Source organism: Anabrus simplex, chromosome 4 (assembly GCF_040414725.1).
Source record: "Anabrus simplex isolate iqAnaSimp1 chromosome 4, ASM4041472v1, whole genome shotgun sequence".
Taxonomy (NCBI): domain Eukaryota; kingdom Metazoa; phylum Arthropoda; class Insecta; order Orthoptera; family Tettigoniidae; genus Anabrus; species Anabrus simplex.
Genome location: NC_090268.1, coordinates 76,107,436 through 76,131,902, shown reverse-complemented (window position 1 = coordinate 76,131,902; position 24,467 = coordinate 76,107,436). Strand labels below are relative to the sequence as shown.

General features: G+C 37.4%; 1 protein-coding gene across 1 annotated transcript in view; it reads left to right on the top strand.

Moving 5' to 3' along the window:
- The window catches only part of LOC136871647 (probable RNA-binding protein CG14230), a 74,046-nt gene extending 62,050 nt beyond the window's left edge, over positions 1-11,996 (top strand). Inside the window, exon 8 of the mRNA XM_067145125.2 lies at positions 11,655-11,996. Coding sequence (XP_067001226.2) covers positions 11,655-11,845 — 191 coding nt within the window. The 3' untranslated portion in view covers positions 11,846-11,996. The remainder of the gene's footprint in view (positions 1-11,654) is intronic.
- The last annotated feature ends 12,471 nt before the right edge of the window (positions 11,997-24,467 follow it).

The following is a 24,467-nucleotide window of genomic DNA, read 5'->3' as shown; positions in this document are numbered from 1 at the left end:
TGTGTGTTTACTTAGTAAATATAAGTGAATCCTTCCCGGTTGATGTGACAGCCCTCTGACGATCGGGACACGTAAATCTGATACGTATGTAGTCAAAGTGACCTATAATTCCATGGAAATTACTCCAGGTATATAATAAAACATATTGGTTGCCAAGAATTGAATTTAAGTTGACAGTTACCGGACTGTCCCTTTGTCAGTCTCAAGAAACAAGTCTCTCGAAAAGTGAAACCTTATTTTAAGATCTATCTCCCCGTACATGTCAAATGAATTGCTGTGATTTAGCAGCGGGCGACCCTCAGAGGGGCAGTCAGACTAACCTTTCTTCCCGGAAACGTCTCAGCATGATCATACAAATTACATGTTTCATGGTACTTAACCTCTGATTGTGATACAGTGCTCTCGGCAGTGTTTAAACATGACCGGTTGAACATCGGTTTTAGACAGTGTCTAAATGATAAATGGCGTCTCTGCAATGCGGCAGCCATACTTAGGCATTGTTTAACCGTAGACATCATCTAAACACTGTTTCTGCAATCGGCCCTAAGTTTTTAAAATCGGTACAAAGACATAACTTATTTATGCCAAAATTAGTAAACTCACAAAACAAGGTGAATGAGATTTGGTTAAAAAATGAGATTAAAACACATTATAGAAAGAAATTTGTTTTTGAATTTACAGTTATATCGCATACATTTAGAAATTTCACAGCTTTTATCCCCATAAAATTGTATTCAGTCCAACATTTTGCTGGAGAGAAGCTTGTAGATATTTTGGATAGGAAACAAAAAACTCTAGAAAATAAAATCACACGTTTAAGAGAAAATAATATAAAACCTAAGGAACGTAACAAAAGAGTAAGAAATTCTACTTCAAATTTAACAAATATCCCCACTTCTGTAAACTTGTCAGATATCAAATTTACTGAAAGTGAAATGAGCCTACCCAATAAAGGTTCAAAATTTAATTGGCCTAATCAACATCAAATAGAAGATGTGATCACTACCATAGCAGAAGTAGAGTCGGCCCTGCGGTGTAGGCGGCAGTGCATCCGCCGGCCCTGCGGTGTAGGGGGCACCGTGTCCGCCTGTCACCCGGCGGCCCTGGGTTCGATTCTTGGCCGGGTCAGGGTTTTTTAATTGTAATGATTAATATCCCTGGCCTGGGGACTGGGTGTTTGTGACATCCTTAATTTTCCTATCGTTACACACAACATTCCACACTACCGCCATTCCAATTACACGCAGGTTCATACAATAGGGTGCCAGTAGGGACAAAAGATCCACATGCGTCGACGCCCCGAACAAATAGTGTTAAAGGGAAAAAAAAAAGTCAAATATAGGGAAACTACCTTTAGATTTATAAAATGATACTAGATTTGAAATTAGAAAGAAACTCCCAACTTTAGTAAGAAAAATAAATAATAATTCTGATCCCATTCTCACAAAGCAAATCAAATAATTATGGACTAAAATTAATGAAAATAACATAATAGTAACCAAAGCAGACAAACGTGAAACCACAGTTCTGTTAAATAAACAAGACTATATTAATAAAGTAGAAGATTTTTTTTTTCAGATAGCCTACTCAGTAATATAGAAAGATTCTACAATCAGGATTCAGTGAAACTTAAAGGAATTATTTTAAAATTCCACTTTTCTTTTTAATGAACAGGAATACCAGAAAATGATAAACATGAATCCAAAGTTACCAATGGCCAAGGCTCTGCCCAAGGTCCACAAAGCTAATATACCTATGCAGCTTATAATCAACAGTATGAATAGTCCTATGTATAAAACATCTAAATTCATATATCATTTCCTGAAAAAGCACTATAGGTTTAATAATGAATCCACAATCAGTAATTCAATATATTTTTGTGATAAAGTTAATAAAGAGCCTCCGTGGCTCAGACGGCAGCACGTCGGCCTCTCACCGCTGGATACCGTGGTTCAAATCCCGGTCACTCCATGTGAGATTTGTGCTGGACAAAGCGGAGGCGGGACAGGTTTTTCTCCGGGTACTCCAGTTTTCCCTGCCATCTTTCATTCCAGCAACACTCTCCATTCTCATTTCATAGCATCTATCAGTCATTAATAAATCACTTTGGGAGTGGCGACCCCATCGTACCAATAGCCTATATCTGCTTCATTTCATTCCATCCCTGACCCGGTCAATGACTGGAAAACAGGTTGTAGGTTTTCATTTTCGATAAAGTTAATAAATTCATCTTACAACCACACTATAAGATCTGTTCATTTGATATAACTAATATGTACCCAAGCATACCAATCAATGAAACTGTTAACATAATCAAACTTAATCTAGTCAATCACAGTAAATTAAGCAAGTTCAAAATAGAAAAATTTATTAACTTATTAAGATTTGTTTTAAATAACAATTATTTCACATTCAATAGAAAAATATACCATCAGATGTGTTTAGAAATGGGAGACCCCGCATCAGCCATATTAGCTAACATTCATTCATTCATTTATTTATTTATTTATTTATTTATTTATTTATTTATTTATTTCGCACTACAGGATTTCTAATCCCAATTACAGTGGCAAATGTTTACATGTGTTTTTTTTAAACGTTTCAATCAGTCTAGTAACCTAATATGTAAACTATTCTAATATTATATTTACGTTGAGGAATAAATAATATTACATATCTAATCCTTCCAAGAAACAAGTAGATAAAAAATAATTTTGTATCTAAACTAGTCTAAGAACCTATTATCCGAACTATTCTAATATTATATTTAGGTTGAGAAAGAAAATAATATTACATATCTAATCCTTCCAAGAAACAAGTAGATAAAAACATATTTTCATATCTAAACTAGTCTAATAACCTAATATCCAGGCTATTCTAATATTATATTTACAATGAGAAAGGAACAGTATTTATATGGACCATTTGGAATATAACAAAATATTGACAAACATAAAAGGGCTGTGTCTATGGCTGAGATAAGTGGACGACACCTTTGTCATAATAGACAGTAAACAAAATAATAGTGAGAATATTCTGGACTTCTTAAATAATCTTGACTGTAAACATAAAATTCACTAAAGAGGAGGAAAACAGTATGTCATTAAATTTTTTGGACATTAATACAAAGCGTACAGGAAACAAATATGATTTTCAACTTCATAGAAAACTGACATATGCCCCTGTAAAAATTAGAAATGAATCATTTCATCCTCAATCTCACAAACAAGGGGCTTTTTTCAGTTTGGTTTACAGAGCCCTAAAAATTCCTCTTGCAAACAACAGTTTAAGGAAGGAACTCAATTTCATAAAGGACCTAGCTTCATTCGACGTTTTTTTTTTTTTTTTTTTTTTTTTTCTAGTTGTTTTACGTTGCACCGACACAGATAGGTCTTATGGCGACGATGGGACAGGGAAGGGCTAGGAGTGGGAAGGAAGCAGCCGTGGCCTTAATTAAGGTACAGCCCCAGCATTTGCCTGGTGTGAAAATGGGAAACCACGGAAAACCATTTTCAGGGCTGCCGACAATGGGGTTCGAACCTACTATCTCCCGAATACTGGATACTGGCCGCACTTAAGCGACTGCAGCTATCGAGCTCGGTAATAAGATCATTAATAAGGTGAAACTGAAAATGGCTACTAATCTCATCCCGGATAAAATCAAAAAATCCAAGTTTGTAACATTTACTTTTACTAATCCAGCCATATACCAAGTCACTAATCCTATGAGAAAACGAGAAATAAGTATTGCCTTTAAAATCCAAAACACAAACCAAAATATTTTTTCAATCATAATAAGGTAAATTCAAACAATAACCAATAACAAGGATCAGGAATCTACAGAATCACATGTGCAGAATGCGCATTTTCGTACGTTGGCCAAACTGGCCAGAGTTTTCTTACTAGATATCTGGAACATATTAATGCAGCAAAACATAATAAACATTCCGCAATGCTCAGATGCAAGAAACTGGACACCGTTTCACAAACATAGAGATTTAAGAATAATCAGAAAAATCGAAAAGGGAAAATTGATGACGGAGTTGGAAAATATCTACATTCATTTAGATCAGCAGTTTAACAAAGATAGAAACCTAAACAATGAGATCAAAGTAAAGAATCCCCTATTAGAACAATTACCAAAATTAATACAAACACTTAAGTCAGATATAAATAATTTTTTTAACATTTTTGTTCCTAAAAATGTCAGTAATCCCACTACACAAACAAACTCTACCCCTCCCTATGCTTCTTCTAGTTGTCCCCCTCTAAAAACCGCACCAGCCTTCGATGCGCCACACACTTCCCCTTCCCACTCCCCACCAAAATGCACTCATACAATACGAGGAGTGCTAACGGAGCGACAAGCAGTTGTTAACACTACCAGACATATAGGCAGCAGTCAGAGGGGTAAGTGAAGATTCCTTTTAAGGCGAGGCTTACACAGACTAATAGAAGATATTTACACGTAATTTTTCCTTGTTACAGATATATCAACAAGCTCAAGTCTAAATTTGGAGTCATCATCATCATCATCATTCTGTGTCCAGTCAGCATTTCCAAAATGTAGCAACTCTGATGGCCTTGTTGTTTGCCTCGATCAGGTCCTGTGTAGTGCAGGGTTGTTTTAGTAGAGATGAGCAGATGGTTCGGATCTTGTGTTACACCACACTTGCAGGATGCACCTCCATCAGCTGGATGTATGCCCCATTTTTGCATGTTGGTCTTGCAAAGAGGGATGCCCACCCTAAGACGATTAAGTGATCTCCAAATAGGGGTGGGGAAGGTCATTTCCTGGAGCTAGCTCTTCCTTTGCAGGGGTATCAGACGGCAGCATGCTCTTCCACCAGGTGATGCGGTTAGACTCTAATGTTCCTACCCGTGGTTGAGTCCTGGTGATGAAGCTCTTTCTCGACTTTATTCGACAGACTACAGCCTGTTGATCATGCAGTGGATGGCGAGAATCATTAGTCTGCTTCGTACTCTCTGCATTAGCAGCAACAGCCCTTCTGATAGTGGGAGGGGAGCTATTCCAACAATCGGGTAGAATTTGTCAACTGGAGTTGGCTTCAGACTTCCCGACAAGATTTGTATGGTGTCGTTGATTGCAATGTCAACCTGCTTGGTGTGAGTGGATGCACTCCACACAGGTGAAGTGTACTCTGCAACAGACACACACAAAGCAAGAGCAGAGGTTCTCAGGACGCGAGGGCTTGCTCCCCAGGTGGTGGCTGTGAGCTTTCTCAAAATATTGTTCCGTGAACTAACTTTCAACCTGGTGATGTGGCAATGTTTCTTGAAGGACAGTGTTTGGTCAAGAGTAACACCTAGATACACAGGTGTTGGACAATGTTCAAGTCGTTTGCCTTGCCATATGATGTCCAGTTCCCGCCGAGCTTCTCTATTCCTTAAGGGAAATGTGCACACCTGAGTCTTGTTGGGATTTGGCTTTGGATAATTGCCTTCATAGTAAGAGCCAAGAGTATCTGGTGCAGAAGTCACCTTTCCCTCCACCTCTTCAAATGTCTTTCCTTGGGCAGACATTGCAGTATCGTCGGCATAGATGAAAAGCCTGGTATGTTCCATTATGGGTTGATCATTAATGTAAATATTAAAGAGCACACTGCCTTGAGGTAAACCGTTCTTTTGTATGTGCCATCTGCTCTTCTTACCATGGAGAGAGACTTGGAATCTTCTATTCTGCAGGAGAATGCCAATAAGAGATGTTAGTTGATAATCATTAGTGAGCTGGTAAATTTTCCTAAGCAACTTTCTGTGGTCGATGGTGTTGTAGGCTGCTGTTAAGTCAACAAAGGCAACTCCTGTTACCTTACGCTGTTCAAAACCATCCTCGATGTGTTGAGTAAGGTTCAATATCTGATTGCAGCATGACTTTACAGGTCGAAAACCAGCTTGTTGAGGAATGATCTTTCCTTTGAGGATGCCACTAATTCAGTTAAGGATAAGGCGCTCGAAGATCTTGAAACAATGACATAACAACGATACTGGGTGAAAGTTTTTAGGATCGTTTGGCTCCTTACCAGGCTTAAGTAGTGCAACCACTCGAGCTTTCCTCCAGAGCTTGGGAATATAATAAATTTAGAGTGTTTACATCAGATTTCAACTGTAAGTTAGAGTGTCCCTTTAGACTAATTCCCCATACAAACACACAATGTTTTAGGACTAAAACAACAAATAGACTTCTGACATAAAACAAGTCATTCCAGCATTATGTCAACGATAGGGAGAAACCACAATATCATTTATGATAAACATGCTAAATCTAATTAGCTGTAATTCATAATTTTAGACAGATCTCAAGTAAAGTTTTAACGAGTTCATTTACAGAGTCTCGTTCATTTTCCATATTTAAGAGACAATGTCATTTTCAAGATTTTAGACAGTTAATGTTTTTAGCTTAAAGAACAAACTTTTTAAGACTATAATAGATTTAGTTGAATATGTACATAATAGTTAAGTTTCTAGATCCATAGCTAAGATACATATATGAACATTATATTTAATTAAGTTTGTCAAAGAATTTGGTAAAATAGCATATGTTTGTAAAGTACCATAAATTAATTCAAAAGTTTAAGGTCGAGATCCTAATCAACCTAGAGAAACTATTGTGGCTGATGATGCTCAGAAAAAGAACGAAACATGTACTATGTGTAACAATTTAGTAAGGATGTGATCCTAACTAAGCTAATTATGTATTGAATAGGTGGATTGTAATAAACCATTGTATTTTTATATCATAATCGATCTTCAATACGGGTTCTAAGATGAGAATAGTTACTTGTAACATACCATATAGTCGAGCATCCTGTCCCCTTACTCCAAAGTCTTCTCAGCCCAAATATTCAAGAACTGGAAAAGATCCAAAGGAAAGCAGAATTGGGGAAGTACCATGTGTGCGAGAGAGAAAGAGTGAAAGTGTGAGACATGAACTGGCCGGCTGCCCCGCCTCTACCTGCTTTCCGCCTGTCTGTGCTCTGCTTAAATGAGCAAACTTTGACACCCCAAAACAGGTGATAAATATACGACTGGGCATCTAATTTTGCTATGGCTGAATAAAACATTCCTACTGAAGTTGTCGTATCAAATCTTAATCAGATCAGAGACTTACAGATGGGTTTCCTTGTAAGTGAACATTTTAAGAACAGTAACAGTGATATAATCTTTTAATTATTGAAGAGTGCTATTTTTAGTATTAAGATTATGCATGTATTCAGCTGAGGATGACCCAATCAAAGGGCCAAAACTAGTCCTAGTGTTTCAGTATAAAATTCCTTTCTTTCTTTCTTTCTTCCTTCCTTTCTTCTTTTGAATTCCTTTCTATCACATTTACTTTTAACTATGACAAAGACAGCTTCATGATCACTAATACCATCTATCACTTCAGTTTCTCTATAGAGCTTATCTGGTTTTATCAGCACCATATTTAGAATATTTTTCCCTCTAGTTTGTTCCATTACTTTCTGATTCAGCTGTTCTTCCCATATTAACTTCTTCACCATCTGTTGGTCATGCTTTCTGTCATTTGCATTCTCTTCCCAGTTAACATTTGGTAAGTTGAGATCACACACAACAATAACGTTCCTTTCAGTGTCGTTCCCCACATAGCTTATGAAATAATTCTGCATCAGTGTTGGCGCCAGGCTTGCCAGGTCTGTACACCAAAAATATCAAGTTGCCTATTATCTTTAGAGATAAGTCTTACATCTAGAATTTCATGTTTCTCATCCAAAACATTTTAGTAGCTTACAAATTCTTCTTTCACCAGTATGAATACTCTCCCCACCTGTCATTCCTGACATGTCTGTACGATAAACACTCCAGTTCCGACAGAAAATTTCCACATCCATAATATTACTTCTCAGCCGTGATTCAATTCCTATTACAATATCTGTTTAATATATATCTGTCAAATTACTTAATTCTATTCTATTCTATTCCTTTCTATTCCTTAATTCTATTCGTTATTTGACTTCATACTTCCTATGCTGTCATCACTGCTCCCTGGATGTACCTCCCTATCTCTTGCAAACAAACCCCCTAACTTATATGTACCATCGAGGTTCTGAGTGTACATCCCTATCTCCTACCTATGATTAGGATCTACAAATCTCACTTCCAGTTTCCCACATTTAAGTCTGAAATCACCCCCAAGTCAGTATCCCTCCTACACAGAATCCCACTGATAACAATCTCTGTTTCCTTAAACTTCTTCCGTGCTGCCGTAACTAGATCCCACACATCCCCAACTATGTTAGTATTAGTGAGCTGCAACAGAGCGAGCGCAACATATCGTACTCCCTCCACGAATGCGCTGAGAAGGCTGATTCTGATTATGTAATTAATCTCATAATGGAACCGTATTGAGGATAATATATTAAAATTATAAAATTCTTTTATTAACAACCACCTACTCAATACAATACTTGTATTGATTGATTGATTGTGATTATTGCAAGGGTTACCAAATGTTTCTGATGAATAACGAAGTAGCATGAATTATGAGCGCTCAGGTAATAAGAGGGCGATCGGTGTTGGTTGAATGCTCCTCTCGTTGTAGTAGGTAAACTGCAACTCTAACCAGTAGACCTACACTATACTGTATTAATTAAGCATCAAGATGAATGTTGATGATGGTACAACTCTGTCAATCTCGAGCAGAAGATCAGACACTTTTTTCTGCTGATGTTAAGAGAATGCAAGATTATGTCAACATTTTGTGCTGTGAATAAAATTGAATCATAATAGTTTATATTAGCAGGAAAAAAAGAAAGTAAAAGCAGTTACACGCTTTGGTTGGACTAAATTTGGAGAATTAAGGGATAATAATACTTTAAAATACACGGTATTTGTCCAATGCTTCATGTAAAACCTGTCCCTTTCCCCTTGCCCCACCCCTCCTCTGTAAAACTTCCGTGATCTTCATCTTCCCTCTTCAAATCTATCTGCAGTGACTCATACCGATTCCTCTTTGAAATCTCTCCTGGGCCCACTCCCTGAGAAAAATGCTTAGTCCTCCTTTTCCTTCCCCTTAAATTAGCCCACCAGTCTTCCACTACTTCTCCCCTTCCTTGCCTACTTACTGTATCCTGTACATTGATTGAGGGAGACCCATCTTCATTCCTGTCCTCCGTTACAAGTCTAATTATCTCCCTAAAACTCACTCTTTCCTCATCTTCCTTAGTTCCCACTCACATCCACAGTCCTTACATCTGCCTCTCTCAGCCATTCTTTTTTCTCTTCAAAGATATATGAAATAACATGGAAATACCAACTGAAAGAAAATAGCATATTTTATGAATAGAAGTAGAAGGAAATAATGTATACTACATAAAGATTTCACAACAATAATGCGTGCAGGAGACCAACTGACAAAATAACTACATTACATGGTTTTAGGGTTCGAAGTAGAGTTGAGCCAGTTCTATGCGGACACTCAAGGAGCTACCTGATGCAATCTTGGTCATAAAAAACATTAACAGTTGCTGAATTAGACTCATTGACATGGTGAATACTTAATAAATACCCTAGGAAGGCACTCATCAATGGCCTTGACCCCAATGAGGGCATACGGTATTGATTTGTTGCTTGATATTAATGGTAATTCTATATTCAAGCATGAGATCCTTCAAAATCAATATCACCTTGTTATTATCAAATATTTAACCAAAAGCATACCTGTTGCAGTTGCATCATTGATATTCAGCACAATGGTAATGATTTTCCACTATTTCATCAAGTTACAGGTCAACTTTTCAGAAAATCAAGATTTTCTGTGTCTAGTTCACCATATACAAATTTTCTTAGTTATTTTTCTCTAAACTTTATGTATTTGATTTCATTTCTTTCAACATTATTCCTGTTGAGTTACAAAAATTGTTGGATAACAATAACCAATGAAAAAATGTATGTGAATTTGTGGCCTAGTTGGCAAAGGAAATCTTTCTTTCTTGTAAGCTGTGTACCCATAACAGTATTTTTATCCCCTTGTGAGGAGTTCTCCATTTTCTCTGCATTGTCCTAACTCTCTGCCCCATTCTGAACTCATTTACCGTAGCTTCAGAATCACCCTGTTCTCTTTGGAATTCTGAAAGAGCAGAGTATTTGAAATCTTGTGGAACTTAGCTTTTTTACTGCTTTGCTTATTGTGAGCTGATCCTGGGTTTGATTTCCAGCGAGGTCAGGGAATTTTACCTGGATTTGAGGGCTGGTTTGAAGTCCGCTCAGCCTGGGTGATTACATTTAAGGAGCTAGCTGATGGTGAGATGGCAGCCTCGATCCTGAAAGCCAAGAAAAACTGCCAAGAGGATTTGTTGTGCTTACCACACAACACATCATAATCTGCAGGCCTTTGAGCTGAGCAGTGGTCACTTGGTAGGCCATGGTCATTCGGGGCTGTTGCGCCATTGGGTTTGGTTTGTTTTTACTGTGAAGTGTCGACTAATATTAGGTAACATTTTGTCAAAAGCATGTTCACGTAGTTCTTCAGTGGTGTGCAAAACATTTTCAGTCGAAACAAAGGCAAAGGCAAGCATTATAAGTGCATGCATCTTCAGTTGGCGATCTTTGGGATTGTTATATTGTTTCTGCACTTTTTTTTCTTTTCAAATTCATGCATCACAGTGGTGGGGAACGTCACTTGAAGCGATAAGTTGTCCATGTAATGGGATGTTCAAAATATTTATTTGCTTTTAGTATAGTTTGTCAGTAATTTGGAAAGGATTCGGAAGAATTGCTTCAGATAAATGGGTTTTGGATGAGGAATATATACAAAAAATTGCTTCAGAAAAAAAAAAACCTGTCAGAAAATTGGATTAGGGAAAATGAGCCGCAACAACCTTGGTCTTTCTTGGAGATAATTTTGGTTTGAACATAATATTCATTCCAAAGGGTTATGGCTTTGGCACTTCCAATCTAAAATGAAATAGCGTATGGCTTTTAGTGCCGGGAGTGTTCGAAGACATGTTCGGCTCGCCAGGTGCAGGTCTTTTGCTTTGACGTCCATAGGTGACCTGCACGTTGTAATGAGGATGAAATGATGACGAAGATAACACCCACACCCAGCCCCCGTGTCAGGGAAATTAACCACTGATGGTTAAAATTCCTGGCCCTGCTGGGAATTGAACCCAGGACCCCTGTGACCAAAGGCCAGCACGCTAACCATTTAGCGATGGAGCCAGACTTCCAATCTGAGTGTTTTGACTACACAGCTGTAACCTGATGGACTATGCCAAGCCAAATTGTAGGGCAACACAACATATTGTGTAAGCTTCCCTTGAAGTTCATTGAGTTCAGACATTACATGATACTCGTAGATAGTTCTCGACAATATCAGACCACTGATCATCAGTTCTCTTTGGGCATCTTTTCCTTACTAAGGCGTTCTCTCACATAGATACCAAAGGAATAAGACTTCAGTTCTGACAGGCATGTTTCCATTGGTATAATTCTCACCTCCCTCATAAAGCTGATAAAGACTGTAATGTCACTTGGAACCTAATTTATACTCTTTGAAACTTTCATTATTTAATTACTTTGAGAAAAATTCATAAATAAATGATCTTGAGATAGGTTAAGTGTTAGCTATTAAAAATATTATAATTGTATTTGTAATAAACCATTTTTATTTTTTCTAGAGGGTCTTCAGTTCCTGAAACGGAAAGTTGAGAATGAAGATAACTTTGCTGCTAAAAGAAGAGAGTTAAAGCAAATTATTCGATACAAAGTAAAGAATAATCAGAAGAAAAAGCTTGCATGGAAAAAGAAACTTGGCGGAAAGAAACACCACATAATTCATGAAAAGAAGAAGAAACAAAAATTCAAATGATCAACCAAAGCTGTTAGGCTTTCGTGATTTATTTCTTCCAATCATCTGCAGTGCCTTGCGGGAGATTAATAGATGGCCAAAATCTGCTTGTTATGTTCAACTGCTGTTGTACATTAAAAATGCAAAGGTATTATTAAAGATAGATACTAGAACTTCATTCTAAAGTTTATTTTCTTCTTTCAAACCTGGCAAACTCTTCTCCTTACGTAATGCTTTCCCTGTGTGAAATTATCTTGGAACATGCACTTAAAACTGTGCAAACTCTAGTTTCTAAATTCAGTAGAGGTGTGTCGGTACTGGCGTACCGGTACGCGTCACCTATTCTCCAAATAGAGCAGTGATAACCTGTTCCAGGATACTCTTCTTTACCGGTCCACTGCTACTGTGACAGTGTTGCGATACGATGCACAGTTTGCTGCTACCGGTCCACTGCTGTCTGCTACTGTGACGGTCTTGCGCTGCGACTCCAAGTTTGCTGCTACCGGTCCACTGCTGTCTGCTACTGTGACGGTCTTGCGCTGCGACTCACAGTTTGCTGTACCGGAAAGTGTTGTTACTGCTATTCGCAAGCGGTCCAGTGACACAGCCGTCGTCGTCCCGTACCGTTAGGGAGGTTGTGACAAGAACAGGAGGGAGACATACCGGTATGGTGTTCAATATTTCATGTGAACGAAAGAAATCCACAGTAATCTACTTCACCATTAAAACGTTTCTACAAATAATAATAATAATAATAATAACTTGTTTTTCTCAACATAGTTAAAATATAGTTAAACGTCACTTTTAATACTATAACTAATCATTCAATCTGGCGAATATGATCAATGAACATTTTAAATTCACAACACTGAATACTTTTTAAAACGTCAGATATTTCAAAATGATCATCGGCAATTTGTAAACGACATTATAGGTCATTCACATGTCAGAATCTTAGGGAAGAATTGCACACAAAATATTATAACTTTCCTAGTTGGGAAGTAATTGGGTAAAAGTAATCGAATTACTTGTAACGATTACATTTAAAAAATTACTTGTAATCGTTACTTTTTCCAAGAAGTCTACTTGTAATTTATTTCTTGAAATAAAACTGTGCCGGGCGGAGTAGCTTGGTCGGTACAGCGCTGGCCTTCTGACCCCAACTTGGCAGGTTCGATCCTGGCTCAGTCCGGTGGTATTTGAAGGTGCTCAAATACGTCAGCCTCGTATCGGTAGATTTAGAGGCACATAAAGGAACTCATGTGGGTCTAAATTTCGGCATCTCGGTGTCTCCGAAAATCGTAATAGTAGTTAGTGGGACGTAAAGCAAATAACATTATTATTAGTAGATTTACTAGCAAGTTAAAGAACTCCTGCAGAACAAAATTCCGGCACCTCGGCGTCTCCGAAAACCGTAATGTACTTATTGGGACGTAAAACAAATAACATTATTATGTGTATATTTATTAATTGAAGATAAAAAATATTTTCGATACTTTCAACCTACCACCAGTGTGCCATTATCGAATCAGATAAGACAGGCGTAATCATGACATAATCGAACAGAGCAAATCGTGCATCTGCTGACTACGTAAGCCTACTACGCTATGTTCTTCAGCTCCATTTGTGCTTGTACCGGTTGTCACTGGACCAGCAGCATGTCACCGTGGAGCCATGCTCCTCAGCTCAATCTGTGGCTGGACTGGTTTGTCGCTGGACCGGCAGCGTGTCACCACGGAACCATGCTCCTCAGCTCCATCTGTGGTTTGACCGGTTTGTCACTGGACCGGCAACGTGTCACTGGAGCAGTTGGAGCAGAGACACATTATTTCTGGACCGTCACACCTTTAACATTCAGTATCCAAATTTCATATATAGATGCAAGCTAAAGAGAAGACTAGTGGGGCGTGAGGTGGAACACGGGGGAGCAGCTTTCTCTCTCTGTCGTCTCGGCTATAGCTCTTCCTAAAAGTATCGTCAGTCAGACAGCCAGCAGCCAGTCTCCCTTTGATGATACAAGTGGCCAGTCGAACAGTTCGGCAGTGTTGATCTTGTCTGTGTGTTGTAAGTGTTGAACAGCGATTTATATAGTGAGGCTTACATAATTGTGTTATAGAACATTTATGTTATTATAGTGCTGCTTTGTATTACTATTATGGAACCCTGCGAGAAGAAAGGAAAGACTATCCACAGTGAAGCTAGGGAGATTATCTGACATGTTATCCAAGAATGTGATGAAGAGGCACGAGCAGGGTAACTGAAACAGTTGTTGAGGCAAACTAATTTGCGTGTATCTAATTACACAGGCATTTCAGTCAGCACAGTGAGTAGAATTCACAAGGAAAGTACAGGAGCTGGCGATACATCACTATCAACACCAGGGAAGCATCGCCCACAGCCCCAAGAATGAAAAGTGCAATGTGATGGGTTTAATAGAGGGGTTATAAGAGAAGTAATTCAAGACTTTTATGTAGTCCAGAAGAAAGTCCCTACATGCCCCAAGCTTTTGAGTGCCATCAAGGGGAAAATCGAATTTCCGTAGGACGTTCATACCTTGAGGAGAATTTTAAGAGAGGTGGGATTTAAGTGGAAGAAGTGTCAGAATTTCAGAAAAAAATTGGTGGAGCGCCCAAACATTGTCAGATGGTGCTGTAGGTACTTAAGAGCTATGTGGCGTTACAGAAGAGATGATCGTTCCATTGTTTATATAGATGAAACATGGGTAGATAATAATTTAACATGTAGTAAGTGTTGGCAAAGTGACAATCAACCTGGTGTTATGACCAGCAGAAGCACATGGAACCGCTTAATAATTGTACATGCGGGATGTGAAGATGGGTTCCTGGAATGATGGTTGCTTATTTTTAAGGCCGGGAAATCGTCAGGAGATTATCATGGCCATATGAACGTAGAGAATTTTGAGAAGTAGATTCGTGAGAAGCTGTTGCCTAACCTCCCTAAGAACAGTGTTATAGTGTTAGATAATGCTTCGTATCATTGTGTGCAACAGAACAAACCCCCAGCAAAGTATGCTGTTAAGAAGGAAATGAAAAGCTGGAGAAAGGAACACTGTGACATATGGTGAGGACGTGAAAAAATCGGAACTCTTTCATTTGATTGAAATTAATAAAGGTCCCAAGAAAATCTTCCGGATTGATGAGCTTTTAAGGTCACATGGGCATGACGTAATTCATTTGCTACGTTACATGTGCAAGTTTAATGCTACTGAACTGGCTTGGGCGAAGGCAAAGAGGATTGTATGGGAAAGCAATGTCACCGGGGACATTTCCATGAAAAAGCTCCGAAGCCGTAACGAGACCTGCAATTTCTTCTATTAGCAAAGAAGACTGGGAAGGATATTCTTCCCGCCTTCGTAACTGTGAGGAAGAGTACTGGCAGAGTACTGGACTGATGAAAGACGCGCTCGAAGAATTCATCATATATCGGATAGTGACTCTAATGAATCAAGTGATGACGAATTTTCCTCGTCCAAATCCGAACTTGCTCATCCCCTACAAGACAGTGAGCAACCCATCGAAGATGCTCTTCAAACACTTCTTCGTAGCGTTTGTGATAATTCGTTCGTGTAGAAACGTAACTTTAAGTCTCTTTCCACCTTAGAAAATATTGTTTTTAATGTTATTTTAATTCATTATTTTGTGTATTATCTGAAAAGTGGCATAGAGACACAAGGATGGATAAAGCTAATTAGGCCTACTGTCTATTGTTTTAAATGTTATTTTATTTCATAGTTGTGTGTATCAAGAAAAGTGACATGGGGAAACAAGGATTGATGAAGCTTAATTAGGCCTACAGTCAATTGTTTAAATGTTACTTTATTTCATAGTTTTGTGTACCAAGAAATGTGGCCTTTGGACACAAGGATAGATGAAGTTAATTTAGGCCTACAACCATTTATTTTAAATGTTATTTTATTTCATGGTTTTGTGTATCATCAAGAAAAATGACATAGGGACACAAGGATTGATGAAGCTAATTAGGCTTACTGCCTATTGTTTTAAATGTTATTTTATTTCATGGTTTTGTGTAACATCAAGAAAAGTGACATAGGGGCACAAGGATTGATGAAGCTAATTTAGGCCTACAGTCTATTGTTATGAATGTTATTTTATTTCATAGTTTTGTGTATCATCAAGAAAAGTGACATGGGGACACAAGGACTGATGAAGCTAATTTAGGCCTACAGTCTATTGTTTTAAATGTTATTTAATTTCATGGTTTTGTCTATGAAGAAAAGTGACATAGGTGTTGTGTGTGTCCTCCGCGCCTACAATCTCCGCAGCCCGCCTGACACATTGACGTTTCCAGAGACCACAAGGCAGACTGCAGTGCACTGACGTGATCGTCTGTGACGTCAGCCAGCGCTCTAAAAGGAGCAACGTTTCTCGCCTCTCCAGGACTCCTACAGTGTCCAACGACCAGACTACACCGCAAGTCAGACACGGAGGTACCGTCTTAAAAATGTGTTCTGAATAGGTGGACTGATTCCTGGCCGTGAGGTTTCACCTCTGAACATTGCCTCATTCATCCTGCATCCTGTAGCCACGTCGAGCACCCATCCAAGCATTCTGCTACTCACTCAAGTTCTCTACAGTGCTCCGACTCCAATCATAGCATTCTGCTATATACGAACATTAGACGCAAGTTCCTTTAAAGTCATACGCCTCCTGTTAGCATTCTGCTAATACGAACTCTCTCTACAAGTTCCACTTGTTATTATACATGACCGATAGTTTTCGACTATCAAGAACATTCTCTCATTTGAACAGACTGTCTCATCAAGACCAGACTGAATGTATATAGGAATCGCCATTTGTACCTATGTAAATAATACTCAGGCCCTCAGCCTATTACCTTATATTACATTAAAGGTGTGCAACTCAACAAGCTTCAAGAAAAGTTTGGTTCTATTTCATGTACATATTGTATAAATGTGTTGAAGCATTAAACTTTTATGTTGTGCCTCATATAGGGACACAAGGATTGATAAGCTAATTTAGGCCTACAGTCTATTGTTTTAAATGTATTTTATTTCATAGTTTTGTGTATCAGGAAAAGTGACATATGGACACAAGGATAGACGAAGCTAATTTATGCCTACAGGCTATTATTTTAAATGTTATTTTATTTCATGTTTTTGTGTATCATCAAGAAAAGTGACATAGGGACACAAAGATTGATGAACCTAATTTAGGCCTATAGTATACTATTTTAAATGTTATTTTATTTCATGGTTTTGTGTATCATCAAGAAAAGTGACATAGGGACACAAGGATTGATGAAGCTAATTAGGCCTACAGCCATTTATTTTAAATGTTATTTTATTTCATGGTTTTGTGTATCATCAAGAAAAGTGACATAGGGACACAAGGATTGATGATGCTAATTTAGGCCTACAGTCTATTGTTTTTGAATGTTATTTTATTTCACAGTTTTGTGTATCATCATCAAGAAAAGTGACATCAAAATCAAATCAAATCAAAATCTCTTTATTTGCAAATGAGGTGTCTACCTCGGTGGCAAATGGTACACTAAAATACATTATTGTCAAGCACTAAATATTAAATTAACAAGAGAAGAAAATTTTTCCTATAATACAATATTATTCAATTTACGCTAACAATGTTTTCTATTAAACACACAGCTCATCCTTAATAAATTTATATTGTTTACAAAATTCTACTTATAATATATCCTGTCCTACTTACAAATATAGTCAACTGATATACAGTATGTGGAATTACTTCAAATGATACTATACAACTGGTATAACATTAATATTTACATTGCATTTATTTATTTACTTTTTTTTTTTTTGTCTATCAAGAAAAGTGACATAGGGACACAAGGATTGATGAAGCTAATTTAGGCCTACAGTTTATTGTTTTAAATGTTATTTTATTTCATAGTTTTGTGTATATTCAAAGAAAGTGACATTGGGACACAAGAATTGATGAAGCGAAATAGGCCTACAGCCTATTGTTTTAAATGTTATTTTATTTCATAGTTTAGTCTATCAAGAAAAGTGACATAGGGACACAAGAATTGTTGAAGCTAATTTAGGCCTACAGTCTATTGTTTTGAATGTTATTTTATTTCACAGTTTTGTGTATCATCAAGAAAAGTAGGGACACAGGGATTGATGAAGCTAATTTAGGCCTAGAGTCTATTGTTTTGAATGTTATTTTATTTCACAGTTTTGTGTATCATCAAGAGAAGTGGCATAGCAACACAAGGATTGATGATGGTAATTAGGCCTACAGTCTGTTGTTTTAAATATTATTTATAGTTTTGTGTATCATCAAGAAAAGTGACAAAGGGGCACAAGGATTGATGAAGCTAATTTAGGCCTACCGTCTATTGTTTTGAATGTTATTTTATTTCACAGTTTTGTGTATCGTCAAGAAAAGTGGCATAGCGACACAAGGATTGATGATGCTAATTAGGCCTACAGTCTGTTGTTTTAAATGTTATTTCATAGTTTTGTGTATCATCAAGAAAAGTGACAAAGGGGCACAAGGATTGATGAAGCTAATTTAGGCCTACAGTCTATTGTTTTAAACGTTATTTTATTTCATAGTTTTGTGTATCATCAAGTAAAATGACATAGGGACACAAGGATTGATGATGCTAATTTAGGCGTACAGTCTATTGTTTTGAATGTTATTTTATTTCACAGTTTTGTGTATCATCAAGAAAAGTGACATACGGACACAAGGATTCATGAAGCTAATTAGGCCTACAGTCTATTGTTTTGAATGTTACTTTATTTCACAGTTTTGTGTATCATCAAGAAAAGTGGCATAGCGACACAAGGATTGATGATGCTAATTAGGCCTACAGTCTGTTGTTTTAAATGTTATTTCATAGTTTTGTGTATCATCAAGAAAAGTGACAAAGGGGCACAAGGATTGATGAAGCTAATTTAGGCCTACTGTCTATTGTTTTGAATGTTATTTTATTTCACAGTTTTGTATATCGTCAAGAAAGTGACATAGGGACACAAGGGTTGATGATGCTAATTAGGCCTACAGTCTATTGTTTAAAATGTTTTTTATTTCATAGTTTGGTCTATCAAGAAAAGTGACATAGAGACACAAGTATTGATGAAGCTAATTTAGGCGTACAGTCTGTTGTTTTAAATGTTATTTTATTTCACAGTTTTGTGTATCGTCAAGAAAAGTGACATAGGGACACAAGGATTGATGATGCTAATTAGGCCTACAGTCTATTGTTTAAAATGTTTTTTTATTTCATAGTTTGGTCTATCAAGAAAATTGACATAGAGACACAAGGATTGATGAAGCTAATTTAAGCCTACAGTCTATTGTTTTAAACGTTATTTTATTTCATAGTTTTGTGTATCATCAAGTAAAGTGACATAGGGACAAAAGGATTGATGATGCTAATTTAGGTGTACAGTCTATTGTTTTGAATGTTATTTTATTTCACAGTTTTGTGTATCATCAAGAAAAGTGACATACGGAGACAAGGATTGATGAAGCTTATTTAGGCCTACAGTCAATTGTTTTAAATGTTACTTTATTTCATAGTTTTGTGTACCAAGAAATGTGGCCTTTGGACGCAAGGATAGATGAAGCTAATTTAGGCCTACAGCCATTTATTTTAAATGTTATTTTATTTCATGGTTTTGTGTATCATCAAGAAAAATGACATAGGGACACAAGGATTGATGAAGCTAATTAGGCCTACAGTCTATTGTTTTGAACGTTACTTTATTTCACAGTTTTGTGTATCATCAAGAAAAGAGGCATAGCGACACAAGGATTGATGATGCTAATTAGGCCTACAGTCTGTTGTTTTAAATGTTATTTCATAGTTTTGTGTATCGTCAAGAAAAGTGACAAAGGGGCACAAGGATTGATGAAGCTAATTTAGGCCTACTGTCTATTGTTTTGAATGTTATTTCATTTCACAGTTTTGTGTATCGTCAAGAAAAGTGAAATAGGGACACAAGGATTGATGATGTTAATTAGGCCTACAGTCTGTTCTTTTAAATGTTTTTTTATTTCATAGGTTGGTCTATCAAGAAAAGTGACAAAGAGACTCAAGAATTGATGAAGCTAATTTTGGCCTACAGTCTATTGTTTCAAATGTTATTTTATTTCATAAGTTTGTGTGTCATCAAGTAAAGTGACATAGGGACACAAGGATTGGTGAAGGTAATTAGGCCTACAGTATTTTAAAACATTTTGTTATTTAAAAAAAATTTCTATAAAATTGAGTTCTTCAATAAACTAACTCGTCAAATAATGAATAAATTCCCTCATCTCTCACCCTTTTCAGACGTTACAGCACTGGCTTTCTGAGCTTAAATTGGTGGGTTCGATCTCGGCTAAGTGCAACGGTATTTGAAGGTGCTGAAATACGTCAGCGTCTCTCTCACCCTTTTCAGACGTTACAGCACTGGCTTTCTGAGCTTAAATTGGTGGGTTCGATCTCGGCTAAGTGCAACGGTATTTGAAGGTGCTGAAATACGTCAGCGTCGTGTCGACAGCTTTATCGACACATAAAATGATCCTTGCGGCACAGAATTCGTGACGCACAAGCTAGAACATTGTTATACTGAATAGTAAAATAGAACATCTCCGAGTTCCGGATCGCCTGGAACTGGGGACAGAGTAAACATTTATTGCTAATTTTGGTATTAATGCTTTTCTTGTATCTATTACTACATTAAACATTATAATTACTCCTAATCACTATTTACACCCAATCTATAAATTGCAGTTTGTTAATTTTTTTTATTCCTTTCTGTCCTAGACATTAACAGTGTTATATTGTCTAGGACAACACGTATCTTACCGGTACTCCTATTATTAATTAGTATATTTTTTTTAAGAGTCCGAGCAGATTTCTCCTTAGTTTACAATAGACGTTATATATTAATTGAGTGGCTGAATGAGTGAATGAGTGCATGTCTGAATGAGTTGCATGATTTGATCGTAATCATAAAATTGTTATACGCGCTCATATTCAATCTTGTTCATTATTATTATTATTATTATTATTATTATTATTATTATTATTATTATTATTATTATTATTATTATTATTTTCTTCACGTAACGAACACACCGGGACTTGTGTGAGAGAGAATGCATTCGTAACTCGACACACTGACGAACGAAATTGACCTGCCTGTAGCTCGTTTCATGCAACTTGCTACATCTGAAAAATAGGAAATAAATATCGTCTTCTTCTAGTACTGTAACCGTGATCGAACGTTGGCGATCATTTTGTAAAAATATGTAAAAAATATTATAATAATTAATACAGGAATGTTGAAGATGGCATAAATTCCCAATGTCAGTGGAAAATAATCTAGATTGCTATTAGTTAGAAACTGCCTTGTCTTAATATTTCGCTGGTCATATGTAGTCTATTAATAAATGAATAATGTTACCCACCTGTGATATACAAAAATACATCGAGTGCCTTGCAGGAAGAGACCACCTGAGGACACTGCGACTGCGAGGGCGAACGTCTTCAGAAACGCAAGTACATACACAAGGTTAGTGATGAGAAGCCAGGTACGAGGGGAGAAGGGAGGGCTAACGCATTCCCGGCCACATTCCTAGCAAAACTCTTCTCTCGAGCTCCCATCTATACTAGTACCCTGACCCGGCCAGGAATCGAACCCGCTGCCACCGGGTGACAGGTGGACGCGTTGCCCCCAACACCGCGGGGCCGGACAGAATGAAGATAACTTTGCTGTTAAAAAAAGTGGTTTACCATTTTCACACCAGGCTGTACCTTAATTAAGGCCATGGCCGCTTCCTTCCCACTCCTAGGCCTTTCCTATTCCATCGTCGCCATAAGATCTATCTGTGTCGGTGTGACATAAAACCAATTGTAAATATATATATTCATAAATTAGTTTTGATAGACTGAAAAACCTAACTGTTATGAATTGACTGAGTCAAAATTGAAAATAAATAGCTTCAAATATCACAAAGTGTAGAAATGAAATGGTGAAGTAAGTAATGAAAGATGAACCCTTAAGAGAGAATGGAGAAATGTCAACTAAGATGGTATGAATGTGTCGAATGAATGGAGGGCTTGAGGATACCCAGAAGAATTCTCACGATGGAAGTGGGCAACAAGAGGCCAAGGGAAAAACCAAGAGAGAGATGGCTGAAGAGACCGAAGGATTGTGTTAAAAAGGGAGGGGAGGAGAAGACAGTGTTTATGGAGAGCTGGTAGAATCACGGGAAATGGAGTGGCTTATATTCTAAACAAACCTGACCAGTGGCTGGAAACTGCTTTAGATGATGGTGGGATTAAATTTCCGGAGAGATGTTAGTGTCACTAGAAATAATCAAACAGCAGGAGGGGGAAGTATTCATGCTGGTGAAAGAAGAATTGGTAAGCTACAAAAAAGTTAAGGATGAGAAACATGAAATTCTAGGTGTAAGGCTCATCTCTAAAGATGGTTTATCCAGCTGAAGGATTCCACTTCATGAAATTTTCCTGTCCACAATTCAGTATACTCAATGCATCTTGGATAAAATGCAATCATTTCTTCTTTGAAAACAACAGCATTTATACTTCCATTTTCTTGAAGTTCTCAAAAAGGACCTGTATCTCCTTGTATGAAGTAGTTTCCTCTCCTGTCTGCTTGGCTTTGTTTCAGATGTTTGAGTCGCAGGCCACTTCTGTTGTAGTAATATTAGTCTTCTCAATTCTGTGAATTGCCTGATGAAATAAACGCAGCTTTCCATCAACAACCTGCAAGTATATTTCTGCACATCCATTCTCGAAGAACTTATTAATTACTGTTGGGCATTTCTCTTGGATCTTGTGAAGCACTCCACAGTTTTCTTTCAAGTTTTGTGAGCAATCCGGAGAATCATTTGGTGGATCTCGGTGCAGTACGATCTTATGTGTTACCCTGTCTGTAAAGAAACAGACTGACTTTTTCAAGTATTGTAGAGCAGTGTTAACAATATAATACTGTAAATATTGTAGTTCTTTGCCTGATGTGAAAAATAAGTTTTATGAACAGAACGAAAATGAGTTAACATAGTAGATAACAGTGTACAGTACACTCTTGCCAACTAAACATAAGGTAAGCTATTCTAGTTAAATATTTTTCTGTAGTTTTTGTGTTGTATGCTTTCAAATTTCATCTTTGTCAGAACTAAATGCTATGAACTGTGGTGTAATTAATGTATTGTCGCGGCCACCAAATTAGGCGGGTCAGAGAAATTACGCTGTTGCCAATGTTATGTAGCAACTGGCGAAGAAATGTCTAACTGAACACTCAATTTCGGAGCGCGAGGCAGGTTGTTCTCTCTCAAGCTCCTGATGTTACTTCATACAATGCTTCGAAACAAATTATACTATACGCTTCAAAAAAGACTGCTGATTTCAGTGATATAACTATTTTCCACACAAACCACTTTAAATAATTATTTAAAAAATCTTGAACGAGTAAATTTAAATCCTTAGAATCATGTACGGAAAATTTCAGTAAGCGGTCAAGTTTTTATTTCTTCAGCCAACAAAATTGTGTCTGCGGAAAAAATGTAAAAAATCGCCTGACTTACATTTTTTATCTGAAACATATTTCCGTTAGTCTTGCAGTTTTCCTGGAAAATTGCCCGGAAAGCGATCATGTAAATGACGCTAGCTGCGGTAGTTTGGGGTGCGCGCGCAAGCACAGGCTGCAGGACGGCCGAAGTACTTTCGGATTACATTATTAATCTGTATGAGTTCTATTACATTATAACCTTAAATATTTGAATAATGTATATTGTGCTGAATAATATAGAAAAATAACAACTTTAAAGAATAGGTTTACATTAATTTACAATTAATTAAGAATCTGTTTCTAGTTAAAAGGCAGTCTAAAATTTCTTAGTCACTGTCATCACTCATCGCACTGTCAGTCAAGTCGTCATTTACACTGATGATGAATGGTTCCATTCTTTCGTCCCTTATAACTTCCTTGGCCCAATCGTCTGCTTGAAGATTTTCCGCGCGATTGAAGCGCTTAATCTGCAGCAGTCGCACGGTCGATGGCTTCTGACGTGAGTTTATCTACGTCCTTTATTTTGACTGGTTTGTTCCACTCTGCAACTTCTCTCTTGACTTGAGCCCAAATTATTTCAATTGGGTTGTATTGGCAGCGGTAGCGTGGCAACCTTACTACCTCGTGGTCCCAAGAGAGAGCTAATTTATCAAGTTTTCCTTAAAGAAGAAAGTATTTTATGGTTGGGTGAATATTTCGCTTCATTAACACATTTCTGTACCGACGAAGGCTAAAATTACACATTTTGCAATCAATCCTTGGCTTTTCTTGAAGTTCACAGTCTGCAAAATATTTGAGTCGGCCAACTTCTGCACGTATTGCAATACATTCACAATTACGGATTTTGTCCGGCTGGCTAAATCCTTCCTCTTAAGCCCTTTCAACCGACGACGCTTCAGAGGAGTTTCTTGTTCGTTTCTCGCACTTACTTCGTCCTTTTTAGATAATAAACCAGAAAAAAACACCAGGCTGAACACATTTACTATCCATCTTTAACTGCACTTACGGTGCGAACTCAACAGATGCATGACAGGGAATGACTCGGTAAGGTGGCCTGGAGCGGAT